This window comes from Aedes aegypti, chromosome 1 (assembly GCF_002204515.2).
Source record: "Aedes aegypti strain LVP_AGWG chromosome 1, AaegL5.0 Primary Assembly, whole genome shotgun sequence".
Classification (NCBI taxonomy): domain Eukaryota; kingdom Metazoa; phylum Arthropoda; class Insecta; order Diptera; family Culicidae; genus Aedes; species Aedes aegypti.
Window position 1 is genome coordinate 71,445,027 of NC_035107.1, and position 18,601 is coordinate 71,463,627.

An 18,601-nucleotide genomic window follows, 5' to 3' on the forward strand; every position below is an offset into this window, starting at 1 on the left:
GAAAATCAAATTTTAAAGCATATTCATGTCGATATCTCTAAATACTAAAATTTCAGAGCGCACGATCTCTTGTCCGGAGCTTGTAGATTTGTTTTAAAGCGGAAAGAGCGTTGATCCTTGGATGTTTCGAAACAGAGAATACAGATCAAAGGTATCAATTTGGAGATTCCTTCGATTTTGAGAACTGTTAGGTTGTTTAACCTTACATATATGTTTAATCAATGGATTTGCTTAAATTTTGAGCTTCCGGAAAATTGTAACAACGAATTCGAGATGAAATCCAAAGACAGTTTATACTGTGAGCAGATATAATAATTTCAAGAAATAATAAAATATATTTTTCCGCTAATTTTAAATTACACTTAAATATTTGCCACGAAAATATTAATCGCGTAATGAAAAGAAAACCGTAAAAAAATCAAAATATCTCAAAAACACCAATATATACCTCTCTGGAATTTTGACATCCGTTTCATCAAGTATTGCTCTATGTTGCCTGAAAATCTGAGCTTGCGTTTTTTTTGCGCTTTTGGAGATATTAAGGTTCAAAAATTGCTCTATTTTTCAAGTTTTTTCATGATATCTTAAGTTTTATGCGTCGTATTATTAAAAATTTTCCACCAGAGCTTGCGTTTGTTATATATGTATCAGCAAAAAATATTATATGACATGATTCTTAGAAAAAATGTCAAATTCGGTGAAAAAATCGTTTTTTCACTAATTTTCTCTAATTTTGCCAATAACTTGAAAACAGTAGGCTGTGGAATTTTGACGTCTTCGAGAGTGTTGTTTATTTTATCAAAATGAACAACTTTGCCGAACATGTCAAGTCTCTAGTACGTCACAGTAAAAAGTTAGATTGTGGCGCCACTTATGCGGACGATTTACGAACTATACGATTATGTCAGTAGATGGTCCTCGTTGTAACAAAAAACTTTGCTGAAGACACCAAATACCGGAAACGTTTCGTTACCGAGTTATTAATTATGTCCCGCCAGATTGCGTCCCTGGCCCATAGTGCATTGATGAGTTCAAAAATAGAAATAGAAATACAGCAAAAGAGGCAAAAAAATTCAAAAATAACTGTCTTGCAACCAAAAATGCTAGGTCGAGTACTTCATTAACAGATGAGACAAAAGAAAAAATAATTCAATATTTTGAAGACGATGAAGTAAGTAGAGCTATGCCTGGCCAAAAAGATTATGTATCTGTAAAAAAAGATGGAAAGCGTCAAGCAATCCAAAAACGATTAATGATGACTACTTTGAAAGAAGCGTATACACGCTTCAAGGAAATTAACGAAAATATTAAGGTAGGTTTTTCCTCATTTGCAAGCCTTCGTCCAAGGCAATGCAAGCTTCTATCCAATTCAGGAACACATAATGTTTGTGTGTGCACAACACACGAAAATATTAACCTAATCTTACATAGTTTGAAAAGAATCAATTTATCAAAGGATATTAAAATGTTAACTGGTAGTCTTTTGTGTGAAAATACAACATCAAATTGCTATCTACGATCTTGTTCGGATTGTCCAGATTCTTCATCATTGGAAAATACTTTATTCGCTGAGTTTGAAGAATATTATATTGATCAGTTATCATTTAAGCAATGGGTGACCACGGATAGGTGTGACCTAGAAACTATTGTAAAACCTGTAGATGAGTTTGTGTCATTTTTTTGCTTGAAATTAGAAAGTTTAATTCCTCACGACTTTATTAAAACAGAGCAATCCCGCTTTTTAAAAAATAGGAAAAATACATTACAAGATGGTGAATTTTTAGTCATTTGTGATTTTTCTGAAAACTATAGCTTTGTATTGCAAGACGAAGTGCAGTCCCATCACTGGAACGTACAACAAGCTACAATTCATCCATTCGTTATTTATTTCAATGGAAGTACGCAAATTGAACATTTTAGTTTTATTGTAATTTCCGAAGATTTAAGACACGACTCAGTATCTGTAAATTTGTTCATTGCCAAAATGATTAACTTTTTACGCGTTGATAAGGATAAAGAAATCAGAAAGATATATTTCATGTCTGATGGAGCAGCATCGCAGTACAAAAACCGTAAGAATTTTTCGAGCCTATGTCAATTTAAATCAAAGTACGGAATTGATGCAGAATGGCATTTCTTTGCTACGTCACATGGCAAAGGTCCTTGTGATGCTATTGGAGGAACCATAAAGCGCATGGCCACAAGAGCAAGTTTAGCCAAAGAACGTGAGCATCCAATTAAAACTGCTAAAGAACTATTTGAATGGGCGAATCGCAGAAAAGAAGAAGATTTAACAAAATTATCATTTTGTTTTACTACTACTGAAGAGTACGAATTAACGGCATCAGAGCTCAGCGAGCAATATAATAACGCGAAAACGATCCAAGGAACCCAAAAATTTCACTGTTTCATTCCATTGTCAGAAAATAAAATTAAAGCAAAACTATACTCGAACTGTACTGATAATGATGCAAAAGTGTTCGATATTGTAAAAAAATTGAATAACAATAAATAAATAAATAAGTTGTAATAAAATGTTTTCATGATCTCATAACGCATACCCAAATCCAAAACTTTTAAAGTTTATATATAACATTTAGAAACTCATCAATCATACTCTAAAAAAATATCCTGGTAAAAAAAAATTATTTTCGTGTAATCTGTTAATTCATTTTAATTTATACATATATACATATACATATAATATTTATACATATAATATACATAATACTAATGAATACATGAAAACGACTTGTTTAATTCACGCAAGGCCCTTAACAATAAAATCAGCAACAAACTGCGGTTCCCGTAATAATTTACACCGAAAAAAAATTTTTTTTTCTACTAAATGTGAAAATTGTGACATGTTTTAAATGTCATAACTTTTTTGTTTATTGGTTTACCATCACCAAATTTGTATGGTAGATAGCTAATATAATGGACCGTTTTCCCTCAAAAAATGACGTTGGTATTCCGATAGGGTTTGATATTTGAGTTTTTGTGTCAAAAATTATGTTTTTTAATGCAAAAAAAAAATTTTTTTTACTGTGTTTATTTTTTTTTTTTTGAATCTTTATTTAGTTGTCTAACTTTGTTTCTTTAGTTGTCTAACAATCGAACGAACCGTTTTTGCTGTGCAGCTTTTTGAATATTTTTGAACCATTTTCACATACACCCTTTTGAAAAGTTAGTCGTGACTCAACTTGAAGATTTGATATCGGAAAATGACGATTTAGATGGAACTGGAAAACTGTGCAAAGTTTCAGCTCAATAGAAAAAAAATGAATTAAAAAAATTACCAAATTTTGGTGCTGTTGCTTGGAATCACTCAATAGTGTGGAGTCCAACCTATAAAATTCAATAAAACGACATGGAAAACGTAAAAATGTAATTTAAAAGCACGAATTGAATCGTTTCAAATTGGAACTTCGGTTAGTAAACTATTTTGAGTGCAATATTTACATAGGATTGCATAAAAAATAAAAATTGTATCGGTTTCTGAAAACCATATTATGGATCAATTTTCATATTACGGATCAGTGCGGAAAATCGATATTTTTAACTCATTGCATTTGTATTCCATGATTTGGCGAAAGTTATCAATATGTCACATATTACTGCAAAAAATAGCAGTGTTAGAGCTGGAAACAAGGGTAAAATGCCATTTTTGTTGTGATACTGCATTGTATTACGGTTGTTAAGAAAATTTTCCGGTTTGCTTAAATGAGAAAACGCTATGAAAAATAACAACAAACAACGATCATCAAGACGGTATCCAAGGTATCATTGAAGCCTACTGATGATTCACCAGTGCAAATCAGTGATGTGACAGCTGCGGTAGCTTTTCGTTGCACCGTAAAACGGAAAGTTTTCCCTAAAATTGCAATAGTAAGTAAGACATGTACTGTTTTCGCTCCACACCAAGTTTTCCACCCATTTTTGTCTGCTAAAAATGAAATTATCAAACCTTGTTGTTTTATTAGTTTTATCCTTAGTGCTATTGTCTGAAAATGTCGAATACAATGCTTAAAATTGCAGAAATCTACATTATTTGGAAGTGATCCATAACCGTGGTAAACAATCATTTCCCGGTCCATATTATGGATCACTAGTTAGAAGTGCTAATATTCGGTATTTAGAATCAACAATCGAGAAAAATGTTTTCCAAAGATGAATTCATACTAAATCGAAACGAACGAGCATGTTTTATGCTATAACATTTGAATATTACCACCTGTGGGGGCTTATGAATGCTGACGGCTCTTCTTACAGAACACGACCATATAATGATAGCTGTGTGGTATCAACTAAACATTTGTCAAATACACCGTTATTTAGCGGTTGAATGTTGTGCTTAACATTACTAATGGTAAAAGACAAATAGTATAACATGGGAAAAATATGTTTTAGGTCAACGTTTACGTTTTGAGCGAGTTATCCGATGTTGAACGCCAAAGTGATCCGTCACTGTGGGTGATCCGTAACTGTGTGGGCATGGTATAATACTATTGTGTGTTATCTCTTTCTGTTGTTCTACGTGTTGTGTGTTGTATCGTTTTGGTAGTGTGTAACACACCAGCGTACGTGCCGCTCAAGTTATCGGTATCTGTACGCTTGTTGACAGTGTGTGGTGTGTTCAAGATGTGGCATGACTCTAATATGGCTAAATTTTGTTTCTTGCTAGTGGAATCCAATACTTGTACCCTGTCTAGTAGAAATTGGTGGTTGTTGGTGATGCAATGATCCAGTAGTGCTGTTCTCTCCCGTAGCCTTTCCATCTCGTAGTCCGTCGCGTCCTTCCCTGCTTCTCGCAATTCTCTAACTTTGTTGATAGTCGATCGGTGGCCGGACACCCGATCTTTCAGTCGGCATTATGTCATACTTACATAGCTTGCTTCACAGTTTCCGCATGGTATTTTATATATCACGTTTGATCGTTGGTTGATCTCTACCTTGTCCTTCACTCCTGCACGCAGCGAACTGAACTATCGAATTTTTGCCTTATGAAAGGTGGAACGAATAGGGGGGTCCGTAGCCACGAGGTTACGCTTTCGCTACATAAGCGGAAGATCATGGATTCAATTCCCAGCCCCTTCCAAAAATAACCCGTCCAGCCACCAGAAGACGCCGCACGGAGGACCGTGCTTAGGGGGGCACATCCATCCTCCGTCAGTATCAGATGGTGACTGAGACAAACTGACCCACTTCGCAGGCAGCTAGCCTCAAACGACTCAGGAACACGGCAAAAACGAACCACCGCAAGAGTAATGGACCATGGCTTATGGAAATCGATTGGACCAACAGCAGAGCACTCTCCTACCTGCTCGGTGTGAGAGCAAAAAGAGCAGAAGAGAGTGAAAGCAGATGTAAATATAGATTAGTTAAAAATAGAACTGTATCGGTAAGGAAGATATAGATAAACTGATTCCGGCACAGTAGTGGCCACGAGCACGGAGTGCCTTAAAAAAAAAAAAAAAGGTGGAAATAAATAATACGACAATACGAATGCTTTATGTATCGTTTTAGCATCACTCATCATCAAGGCGTCGATAGGCGCGTGGTGTACGCTCGGGCCTATCGATCGCAAGGTTCTTGGTTCGATTCCAGGTTGCCGCGTAAACGTTTTTTGTTTTCAAATTCTGGTTTCATAAGGCAAATTTATGAATTTCAACCCGATTTCTTGTGGCAAATTTTCATAAGGGGTTCCTATGTTTATCGATAGTTCATTTGCCTGAGTGTGGTATGATCGACTTGACAGTTTTTCGTTGTTTCGGACAGATTACGATTTCCGGATAATCGGTTTTAAGTGTCCGTTAGATTGTCCTGGTAAGAGGACCTATGTTGACGATCGATCGGTATTGTTTTTCGTCATTCGTGGGTGGAGTTACGGTGGGTTGATTTACTTGGCTTTGGTTGATGAGGCGATTGATCAGTGATCTGGGATAGTCGTTTTGTCGTAGTTGGTTGTGGATGATTTTCTTCGTTGTGGCATCGTCTACGTTAGTAGAAAATGTGGTGACCCTTTTGATCAGATTCTTGGCGACATTTATCTTGAGTGTCATACTATGCGCTGATCGATAGTTCAAGAATCTGCCTGATGCAATCGGTATAGCATACCATTCTGTTTTAATTGACTGGTCTGGTTTTCTGACCAACATTAAGTCCAGATATGGTAGCCGTCCCTCATTTTCTACTTCCACTGTGAATTGTATTTTCTCGTGGTAATTGTTGAACGTGTCCCTCACGGTTTCGATTTCGCCTTTCGGGACCGCCAGCATCAGGTCATCAACATATTTCTTTATCACTGGCATGGGGAAATTGATCTTTTTTGTGACTGTATCCAACAAAGTTTCCATCATAAGATCCGCGATTATCTTGTGATACTAAGCTAAATATTTGCAATTCATATTTCACTTCACTGAAGCATATTTCACATTTCTGTTGATGGACGGGTAATGTGTTGTTTTTACAAAAAAAAAACCTTCCGAAATGCTTAAGTTAGCATCTGTTTTTTTAGATCAAATTCAATATTGACGAGCAAAAACTTTGTTTTTGATATTTGTGGTTCAGAATGTCAAAAATCTTGTGTTTATGGAAAGTGCTTGGTGAACTTTTAAGAAAACCTCCATTTTCATGCCAAACTGAAGGTGGTCCGTCTTACCACGGCGGGCGCTCTTACCCCTTCTTCCCCTACACAAGCAGCCAGGCTGCTGTCAAGCTAAAATTTTCATAAATATGATCCGAGTATGCCTAGGAATGTGCGGCCATTATTTCGTCACGCTAAAAAATCTTGGTCTTATTTTATGCGTAAGTTTTTCAGAACTTTTGTGAACTATATTTTTAACTAAAATATGGTCATAAGGTATCTGATTTTACTGATTTATTTGACTTATTGCGTGCATCAAACTGAAGAAGCTTTGTGTGAAGTGTGCATCTTGAAAATGGTTTCCCGCGAGAAAAATTAACAAACAACGGTAAGCACTAGAGCGGTTCCATTTGAATTCGAATGTCGGTTTACTTTTGTATTTTTTAATTTGGCTGAAATTTGGCATATGCTTTCTTTATACCCAAAAATGCCTATTTGCATCATCGGTTCGCCATTTTTACCATAGCGTTACTTTTGGGAAGGGCCTAAGAAAAAAAGCCTTAACAATTTTCAAAAAATTAAAACTCAGAAACTATTTGTCTGATTGGTTTGGTGTCTTCCGCAAAGTTTCAGGTTATTGTTGGAACTATCTGAAAAAAATATACACTGTAAAAAAAAATTGTAGCTTTATTTCAAAAATAAAGCTTAAAAATCCATTTTCTCAAAAATCGTTTATTTTTATTTTATTTCATATTTTAAGGTAAAGATAAATCGAAGCCAAAGTTCAAATTTTCAAAAGCACGGATCTGGAGAACCAAACATCCGTTAGAGCTGAAAACTTAATGGATTGGTCACTATCTGGTGGTGACCAATCGATTAGGTTTTCAGCTCAAACGGATGTTTGGTTCTCCAGATCCGTGCTCTTAAAAATTTGAACTTTGGCTTTGATTCATCTTCACCTTAAAGAAGACCAAAAAGGAGTCTTTTGCACAGTGGGTCAAGATGAAGAAATCATGGACAAAAAAGTTATGCTTTTCTAAAAAAAAGGTTGATTTTTCAATATGGTCTAAATAAACTTTTTGAATGCTTTTCGGCCCAATTTTATGAAAGTACGCAAAATTTGCAACAAAAAAGGTATATGAGAAAATTTTGCTAATTGCTACCGTTTCCGAGATACAGCGATTTTAAAATTAAATTTTCTTAAAATTCACAACTTTTGGTTGTTTTCGGATGTTTTTCGAGTTGATAAAATAAAGAATATTTTTTTTCTGAAAGCATATTATTTCATGTTGTTATACATTGATGGAGCGTCCTATTTTGATACAGATTTCTTACCTTTTCATAATGTTTACAATTTTTTTACTATCATTACAGTTTGAAAATTGCATAACTTCTATTTTATCTACGGAAACTGGAATAAATGAATGGTATTTTTGTGTTCCCTGAATAGTTATTGCTTTCGAATATTGTTCATTAAGCTGCTCCTTGATATGTTCATACTCTGTTGTAGTTGCATAAGAAAAGAAAATTTGTGTGTGTTAATATTGACTCATTGAAAATATCGATATCCACTTTTTGGATGTATTCAGCGACGTTGGAATCCGTTGTCTTAATCGATGTTGCTAACGTTGCTTCTAATGTCTCCTTACTAGAAACATTCAAGTTGGAGTTCGTTGATTCTATTGAAGTTGCTGACGTTGCTTCCAATGATTCCTGACTAGGAATATTCATAGTGAAATCCGTTGACTGTATTGAAGTTGCTGATGCTGATGCTTCTATTGTTTCCTCTTCCATGCAAACATCTTCCTCTTCACTACTTGATAAGTCATCACTGCTTGATAATGCTGTTTTTGGGCCAATTGTAAACGACATGAATCGCAAGTTTTAAATCGTTTATTAAGCTGATTTTCATCTGCAAATCCTAGTTCAACTAATTTAGCAATATTACTTTCCGTGAGATGTCGGTAACTTTTTGAACACTGTTTTGAAAACACATTTACACAACCTTTGTTGATGGTGTTCATTTTATACTTCATTGCTCTAAGCTATCTTTTATTTTTCACTTGATTATCACTTGCTTGTGTCTTTGCTGCATCAGCTCTTTTTTATACCAACATGGGTACTTGAACCAACTATTAGGTACGTTTCTGTCCGACCACAAAAATATACCAACGTGCTGTACTTTAAGAAAACATCAGGTATATTTGTGTGAGACAACTGGACACGTTACTCCTCTACTCATAAAGCTTTTGTTTTCGTATGGAAATATTTCATTATCTTGGAACGATATAAATGCATTTCACGTATTGATTGCTTTATATTCGTTATTTTGTTATTTTTTTAACTTTTAATATTTTGTTCCATATTGTCTTGATAATTACATATTAAAATATCACAATGTTGAATGTTAAAGTTGAGTTTCGTTAAAAAAATAAATACCGTTTTGTCTCAAATTCCGAACAGACTCATATTCCGAACACTCGGGTTTTGTATGGTGATTTGGTTGAAATGTTTCGCTGAAATATGTCACCAAATAACATGGAAATGGCAGTCAATTGCAATTCAATTCAAACGCCTCCAATATAATTTATACCGCAGCAGTAGCGATGATTCTCTAGTTTGAGACCTGTTCTACTAAGATAAATTTATTTGCGAAATTATTCATTTGAATACGATTTATTCGGGCTGTTCGGAATTTGAATCAAGGTATTCGGAATATGAGACAGAATGAACACAGTGTTCGGCATTTGAATCAAAATGTTGTTCCATACTTTTACGTAAAAACAATACTAAAACTAATTAAATCAACATTATTATCATTAGGGGCCCAGATAGCCGTAGCGGTAAACGCGCAGCTATTCAGCAAGACCAAGCTGAGGGTCGTGGGTTCGAATCCCACCGGTCGAGGATCTTTTCGGGTTGGAAATTTTCTCGACTTCCCAGGGCATAGAGTATCTTCGTACCTGCCACACGATATACACATGCAAAAATGGTCATTGGCAAAGTAAGCTCTCAGTTAATAACTGTGGAAGTGCTCATAAGAACACTAAGCTGAGTAGCAGGCTCTGTCCCAGTAGGGATGTAACGCCAGAAAGAAGAAGAATCATTATTATTAGTTATACTTTGCGAAGAAATTAAAATTTTCACAAATATCAGCCAATTTATGCCATTTGAAGTCACTGTCGGCCTTAAGTGTTCGGAATATGAGTCAAAACGGTAAATCATTTTTACAGGGCACATTTTTCATTTCGCCTCATTCCATGAAAAATTACCAAATCAATATTTTTTCAAACATTTTAGTCAAAAATTGTCTGCCCTTTCAGACAATGAACAAATTTCTAGGCTTATGAGCCTCGAAAAACATCCGAAAATAACCGAAAATTGAAAATTATATCATAATTTTGTATTAAAATCGCTGTATCTTAAAAACGGTAAAAGTAACCCTGATTTTTCCGTAAACCTTTTTTGTTGTAAATTTTGCGTACTTTCATAAAATCGAGTTTAAAAACATTTAAAAAGTTTATTATGACCATTTTCAAAAATTCACCCTTTTTTAAATATCATATCTTGTTTGTCCATGTTTTCTCCATCTTGACCCACTGTGCAAAAGACTTCATTTTTTGTCTTCTTTAACATATAAAAAAAATAAAAAAATCAAAAATACGATTTTTGAGAAAATTGATTTTTAAGCTTTATTTTCGAAATATAAAAAAATACAACATTTTTTTACAGTGTATATTTTTTTCCAGATAGTTCCAACAATAACCTAAAACTTTGCGGAAGACACCAAACTGATCGGACAAACCGTTTCTAAGTTATATTTTTTTGAAAATTATTGAGGATTTTTTTTATTCCGCCCTTTTTCAAAAGTAAGGCTAGAGTCAAAATGGCGAACCGATGAAGCAAAAAGGCATTTTTGGGCATAAAGAAAGCATGTGCAAAATTTCATCGAAATCAAAAATATACAAAAATTAAATTTGAGAAAAAAAAGTCGTCTTTTTCTGTGGAACCGCTCACTAGTAGAAAAATGTGTGTTCAAATTGAATGACCAAAATGTTCCAAACTGCACCCCTCAGGTCTAGAAATACAAATTAATTTTACATTTAATTTTGATGTAAACCCTATCCAAAGAGGTAATCATCATTCCTTCTGTTGCTTTTCATTAGTGAAACCATCAGCCAGAGACATTGAATCGGCTCATCGTTTTCCAGCTGTTACATTGTCTACCGAAGATTATTACCATCGCCATCAACCTACGTTATGATTCCATTTGTGTAGTGTGGTTTGTATTTTCCAGCGCAATTAGCGCCACCGACTGTACCTATATTGTCGGATAGAGATCGGATTTTGGCTCTGTTTACCGAATCAAAATTGGGAAAATTGAATCTACCACACCAACGCGAAGCGCTGATGGAAAATTTAATTATCTCGTTTGCGAAAATGGAAAATGATTTCGCAACAGTTGGATTATATGGCCCTTTTTAATGATGAACCCAAGGAGAGTGGGATGTAGACGTTGCAATGATGAAAATCAGTTGTTATCATTTGTCGAATTTACTGCCGATGCAATATGACCGAAATGCTAGGTAATTCCATTGTTCGTAAATTCTCAGTGGGATATTGAGATGTTTCAGAAAACTGGGATATCCTCCGATTGGTTCTAGTCAAACATTTGTTATTACTTCTAAGAGCACTGCAGATTATGTCGTGGAACAAATAGCTTTGTTACGATTATTGTAACATTAATGGCCAAACATTGGAGTGCACTAATGTACTTTAACTTACGACCGAAGGCGTCAACGCCAAGCGGTTGCAGTTGTTGTTTTATGCCATGGATACATTCTTGCTACAAATGCAATGATGGTGGTCATACTGTTGGACACTCGAGAGACCAGTTTAGATAGACGGCCTAAATCGATTATGCCAATGCACAGATGTGACATTACGGATCGTGCGATAATGGCGATAAAGTCCTATAAAGGGATTTGTTTCCCATTCGATAGCCGATGATGACCAAAATGCATTTTGTGCTGCTTTGAGTGAACGACGTGAGCGTTGCTGTTGAAATCAAAGGCTTGAAATATCCTGACCGTAGATTAATTACCCTGATTAGCAATAAGAGGGCTGATCAGGGATTGAATGTGAAGAAAATTAAGAGTGTTCTTCTTCTTCTTCTTCTTGGCATTACATCTTCACAAAGCCTGCTTCTCAGCGTAGTGTTCTTATAATCACTTCCACAGTTTTTACCTCAGAGCTTTCTTTGCCAAAGTTGCCATTTTCGCATTCGTATATCGTGTGGCAGGTACAACGATACTCTAGCCCAGGAAAGTCAAGGAAACTTCCATTACGAAAAGATCCTGGACCGACCGGGAATCGAACCCAGACACCTTCAGCATGGTTTTGCTTAAAATGGTTAAAAAGAGCATGAAACGCCCTAAAATTCTAAACACACTCAAACCGTGAATATGAATGTATGCTACTAATAATGACATAATGGATTTTAGGAGAGCTTCACACAAACACTTCTAAGAAAGATTATAGCTTAACTTTGGACAGCTTTTGTAGTCAATTAGATAATTGTGTGTGGTCTCGAAAACAACTCACAGCTAGTCACTTTCCTTTAACCACAGTTCCAACAAAGAACATCTCGGAAAAGTGCTAACCCGGCACTTTTTTTCCCACAGAAAACTCCTCGCAACGCCAAGAGTTCCTAACAATTTTGGTATCTATTTGTAAAAGGTCTTATGTTCTGCCCATATGAATATTGATTCTCAGTCCATTTATCGGCGAATTGAGGAAACTTTTCTATGAGGCAAACCAGCAATTAATTATGTGATTCAAGGGAAACCTGCAACTTAGACCCGGTTGAAAAGTTACGCCAGGACTGAAAAAGTTGTTTCCAAGTCAACTCGCCGGTATGGCATTCATTCGTTATTTAGGAAGGCTTGCGGCACATCTCGGATATCATTCACCTTCCTGGTCGTTCGCAATCTATACCCACCGTGAACCGAGGGCACTTTGAGAGTGTAGTTTTTATGGAATCATGAAAAAAAGCTCTCAGTTAATAACTGTATAAGTGCACAAGCTGAGAAGCAGTCTCTGTCCCAGGGAGGACGTAATGCTAAGGAGAAGAAGTCCTTGGGTAAAGATCAATTTCCCTTCATCGAACGGTTCCCACCCACTGCAGAGAGTGTTGTTTATAGCCTTTGGAACACATTCAGCTTTTAATGAACCGTGTGGAGTTTCGGGGAAAACTTTCCGCTCGTTTTCCATTTCCGACAACCGGACGGCGGCGGCATCCCGCATAACAGTACAAAATCTTCAGCACAAACGAAACTTTAGCGTGAAAGTTTTTCCACGGGATTATTCAGTGCACTACGTTATAACAACGCTCGCTTGTAACATACACAATCACACCCACGAAAAGGCAACTGGAGGGCAAGTTGGATGGTGCCATTTCCAGGAAATCAAACTTAGCTTCAGCTTAGTAAATGAACCTCGTGCTTTGGGTAAGTGACTGACTAGTAACAACTGGGCTGCATTGTAAAGTTGGAGAATATCGTTATCATCATTTCTCGTTTACCTTAGACACTTTCGAGGACTAATCTCGGTAAATCCATCACTAAACACCATTATTGGTCTTCTACAAATATACTTTTACCCTATTGGGACCTCTAACTTCAGCCTGGATGGAAGTTTTATCTCCGGACTAGAAGCTATTTAGAACCAATTAAGTCACTGATTAATATTTTTATTGGGCAAAGAATTTTAAGGGAAATCAACATATTTCATCATGCTGTGGGCATGGAGAGAGATTTCTGAAGATATAAATAATCTAGTTAAACAATTTATTTTAACGTTCGAATAGTATATTTTGGCCACTGACTATATCACAGAGGACCGTTAGTTGTGGGGACGAAACAAAACTGATTGCGACCGAAATAAAAATGAATAAAACGAGTATAGGCAACGGAAAGTGAAATTTTTATTGCATAATTTTTAATAAACGATCAAGGTGTATCAAAACATTATATCACAATGTGAAATCCGTCTTGGGACAGAATTGTTTGGCATTGGTTTATATCAGCATCATTCACTGCAAAACTAAGTAAATTTCAGGTCCTTCAGGTCCAAATTAACAAGTATGGTTGGTAGTTCGACTGTAGTTCCTTGTTGGTGATATATTGGCTTTTCAGTCTTGACAAAATTAAAAACTGTTATTTTATTTTGTCCAACGTTTCAGTCCGTTTGGGACCTTCCTCAGGGTGCGTTTTGCCCCGGCAGTGCATATTACCCCTATGAACCCGACATGCAGGGATGGGAAATGTACTGTAGCAAACATTTACCACCTCGACATTCACAGTTTTCTACACGACCATCAAAATCCAAAGCAAACCATGACCGTTTAGAACAATAAATGTCACGACTCTTCAAAACTGTAATCTCCTTCTTTCTAACGTATTTTCAAACCCGAATGCGAAATGACTCGAGTACAGTTGTTGCGACGCCGCTTGAACAGGTCTACTGCCTGAACAGTCCTAACGGCGCAGCATAAACACAACATGACAGCTCCCGTAAAGTGGTAGTGTAGACAGAGAGGGAAAAAGCAAAACAAAAAAACATATGTTTATGTAGTAGAAGTTGACCAGTCGGATATTGGAAAAAAGTAGTTTCGCCATCGCAATAAATCGTTGTGATTACAGTGAGCATTTAGTTTATTCCATAGGGCCTTATATTAAGTGATTATTAAGCAAGGAAGACTAGATTCTGCAACATCTGTGACACGATTCTATTGCCCTACTCTGCAGCCGTGGTGATTGCAATCAATATCCGGTAAATTACCTGAAAAAGAGAAGGATTATCCCCATCAAGTTTAGAAAATTCGCTGATAAACTGTAAGTAGAAAAGTATAGAGAAGAATATTGTGTTAATAAGAGTTTTTATGCATTAGAAAGGCATCCGCAGAGAAGTAGTTCAGTTAGGGTAGCGGTACCCAACATCATCACACAGTGGAAAAGGAAGTACAAGGAAACCACTTCTTGTGAGTAACATTTTAGTCTTATAAGATGAATAATTATAATAAAATGAAATAAATTTCATTTTTTTTTTTTTTTAAATCTTTATTTGAGTGTATTTTAACGCACGAGGGCTAGTTCTACACTAAATAAATTTCAGTTTTAAGCGTTGCTGAAAACCAATCAGCCGCTGCCGAAAAATTTGGTTTCCCTTCGGGAACATTCTTAAAAAAGAAGTGGTTTCCTTGTACTTCCTTTTCCACTGTGTGATGATGTTGGTATTGTAATCTTTCGAAAAGAGAGATGTTTTCTGTTTTCTTTAACTTTATGGGTGTATGTTCTAGTTTTTTTTTTTCTGTTGTTGTTAATGTAATTACGTGTATTCCGGTCTAATGCGTATTGATCAAAACGAACCCACCAAGCGCACTGATTTGGTATGCGACGACCTGCCACCAATCGAAGCTCAGCAGCTCAATAGGTTCTTACTTCGGTCCGTTCGATGTTATGAACGCTCCCTCTAATGATGGATATAAATGTTCGAAGGGCGGCAATCGGCGAAGATTTGATTTTGATCAATACACACCCACCAGGCTTGGTCTGAGTTTCACTGATGAGTTGGTTCACTCCTCGATGTTGTAGATCATGAAGAGATAGTCGTTCTTCTGCTGCTCTTCAATGTGAGGTGGCGCCAATGGTGACTTGGGGCTGACAGGTTGGAAACCGACAAATGAGAATGTACGCACCAGATTTGGACGATCGAGGCGGTCCTTGCGGATGCAAAGGACTACGGCGTCACACTCGAGCTTCTCTTCGGCGAATTCCAGCAGAGAGATGAACGAATGCTTCGATGCCTCGTGCGTCATGGTCGACGGCAGGTTCACATAAAGGATGTTGTCCAACGGGTTGAAGACCGTTTCCCAGACGCTGTACTTCTGCGGAGTGACGAACAGCTTCAGCGAGATTTGCGTTGGCGTGGGCTGGTTCAGCACTTCCTGGATGACGGCGGCTTCATGTTGGTTCATGAACTCTACGGTCGACTCGGTATCGTCATAATCGGTAAACTCAGACGAAGCGGTGGTTGTCGAATCGATAGATGTCTTGCGATTGTATTCTTTCAAGGGAGACGCCCTATCGTGGTCCGTTCGGGATTGTGGGACATCAGGACCACCACAGCGGTCCTACAGCCAACGAAACACAGTAGGAGTCGAAGCCTGCCGACGAAGAGGAGGAGGAAGAGGAAGAAGAAATCGTGCGCTTGGTGGCACGATTACTACTACTAATTGGCTCACGCATGTTAAAACTTAACGACGGCATTTTGGTACGTAATGGTTGCTCGTTTTCTTTACGTTTAATTCTTGAACTGCTGTATCCTCGGGGAGGTATGTTCATAACCACTTTTTAAATGACACTGACAGACCTCACCGGCTTTTGCCACTCGCGATTGCAATTTTTCGGCACCGCCGGCCTTTCCTCTTCGACACTTCGCAACAATCTGGTCTCGGAGTGGTCGCCTACACGTTTTGTTGTGCCCTCCAGTATTTCCTGGACGCGTTCCCAGGCGATCGGCGAGCCCTTTCTCCACCAGCGTGACGGACGCACCTTCGTCCAGGAAAGCTAGTACAGTAGCCGATTTTTCACCACAGTGTAGCTGAACTGGAACAATCCGGAAGAGGACCGTGCAGTTGGTCCGGATGTGTGCACTGAGCCCGACCACATTGCCAACAGGATGCATTAGCGGATTGTGGAATTCCCTGCATTCACCGATATTGCACCGGATTTTGAATTTACACTGGCCACCGTGTTCGTTGAGACACACGTGGCACAGCTTCTCGCGTTTCACCAGCCTTAGCCGATCAGCATACCGCATCTTCTTGAATTCACTGCAGTGCCGCAACCGATGTTCCGTCCTCCGACATTGGTTGCATGGTTTCAAGATTTTTTCACCGGTGTTAGCGGGTGAACTGCTGATTGCACTGTGGCAATAAAGTCCACCTCTCGCCATTGGCATACTTCTTCCGGATTGCGAACTTCTTGTGGGTGGCTTGAACTCTACGTCAACGTTGGCTTCGCAGGCATCTTCCACTATTTCCATGAGGAAGTCCGTCAGCGTCCGCAGCGTTGTTTCTCCGCGACCTTTACGGTAGTGAACCCACTCGCGCTTCTCACGATCTGGCAGCTTGGCGACCAGCGACTTAATTAGCAGCGGGTTGACGAGATGTTGCCGTAGATCAGCGGCCTCCAAGTGACAGCAGAGCTGCTCCACCGTGTTTCCAAATGGAATGAAGCTCTTTAAATTATCCGGTTGCGGAGGATCCAGGCGGTTGACCTTGTCCAGCAGACTTTCCAACAGCTGCTCTGGACGGCCGTAATGGCGACGCAACTTCTCGATAACCCTTGGGATGGTTTCGGGAAGAAGAAGCTGGCCAGATACCAGCTCGAGTGCATCTCCTTCCAGCGCTTCCTGCAGTCGCATCAGGTTCTCGTGGTTCATGTAGCCACAGGCATCGTTGGACGCTTTGTAGGCCGCGTAGAACAAGGGCCACTGTGCTGGATTGCCCGAGAATTTGGGAAGCTTATAGGTAAGTCCCCTTCGTGCAGCCAGCTGTGCCTTCGTCGGTCCGGTCTGCTGTTGACCCAGCCCGTCTTGGCTCACACTGTCGACCTTCTTCCTGCTAACTCGCGAAGCGTTGTTGCTGACCTTCCTCTCCATGGACGAATCGGAACTCTGGCTTCGCAGATCCGAATTTTTGGAGTACTCGTCGTCATCGTCTTCCTCGTCGGTGCTTTCGTCGTCTTCTACGAACTTCTGGAGGTTCCCCTTCATCAGCTTCAACGCGTTTCGGTTGATTTTGCTGGAAGGCTCCACTCGTAAAACGCCCGTATCTATTTTCGACGCCGGCTTTGGCACCTTAAGGTTCGACAATCCTGATAACTCCTTGTCCATGGATGCCAACCGCTCCTCGAACGACTCCTGGTTCGCCTTCATACGCTCGATCTGCTCCGTCTTCTTCCGAAGCATCTCCGCTTGCCAAGCCAATTCTTCTTCTTCTTCCTCTGCACGTATCTGCAGCTCCCTCTACAATAAGCATGCACACTGAATATGTTAGGAGAAATAAGTAAACTTATTAAAAAGAAATCATGATTGTTTAACAGAACAAAATTTGTAAAATACATTTAGAACATTGCACACAACACACTAAAAACTGCTGCAGGGGAAACTTTCGAGGAGTTGTCGCGAGTTGACGAAAGGACTGTGAGAAAAAGAGATGAAAAAGGGAATTTGGTACGGAAAGGGTAGGCTACTGGGGGAAATAGAAAACTGGCTCGGTCTCTTTCTTGTAGTGACCGCCAAAGCTATAAGACGTTTAATTTCAGCTAAAGCTGTTAAAAAAGCTAAAGTTAAACTTTAAGGAAATACCACCAGTGGTACAAAATATCCAGAATTACGCCGTAAAATACGTGATAAGTGAATCAGGACCCAATAGTGCTTTGCACGAACGTTTTGAGAAGCCCAACCCGAACCCAAACGTTTAGAATCAGAAATTGATCAAGTTCTAGAGGAAGTCAGAAGCGAAATAGAAGTTTTAAATGTAACAGCTACAGGTAATGACTTGGAAGAGCCGGTCGTGGAAGAGGGAGCAAGTGGGGGTGTAAAGAAGAAGTCAATTGAGTCTAAAAAGCAGGAGCTAGAGGCATCAATGATTCGATGTGATGAAATTTTGGGGGTGTTAACAGGATATGAGGAAGGAAAGCAGGAAAGCTTAAAAGATGTAATCCAACATTTCAAAAATTTTGTGTTACACACTACGAAGCAACAGAAAGAAATGAGAGAAAGAGAAATCGCTTTAGAAGAGAAACGTATGAAAGAAGCTGAGGAGAATATAGAGCGGAAAAAAAGATTAGAAAAGCTTCTTATCAACCTAAATGATCAGATAAAGTTTAATCAGGAGAGAATTGATAGAGAGTCAGAAATAAACCCTGAGAAGGTAGATACGGGAAA

General features: G+C 38.3%; 2 protein-coding genes across 7 annotated transcripts in view; one reads left to right on the forward strand and one right to left on the reverse strand.

Annotated features, from left to right (window-relative positions):
* Positions 1-18,601, forward strand: part of LOC5569559 (sn1-specific diacylglycerol lipase alpha) — a 343,791-nt gene that overhangs the window by 121,389 nt on the left and 203,801 nt on the right. The gene's annotated exons all lie outside the window — the stretch shown is intronic.
* LOC110675150 (ornithine decarboxylase antizyme-like) lies at positions 14,887-16,012 on the reverse strand. Its single transcript, XM_021839533.1, is given in 2 exon segments — positions 14,887-15,761; positions 15,763-16,012. Coding segments are annotated over 2 exon segments (768 nt in total). The 5' UTR covers positions 15,991-16,012; the 3' UTR covers positions 14,887-15,221.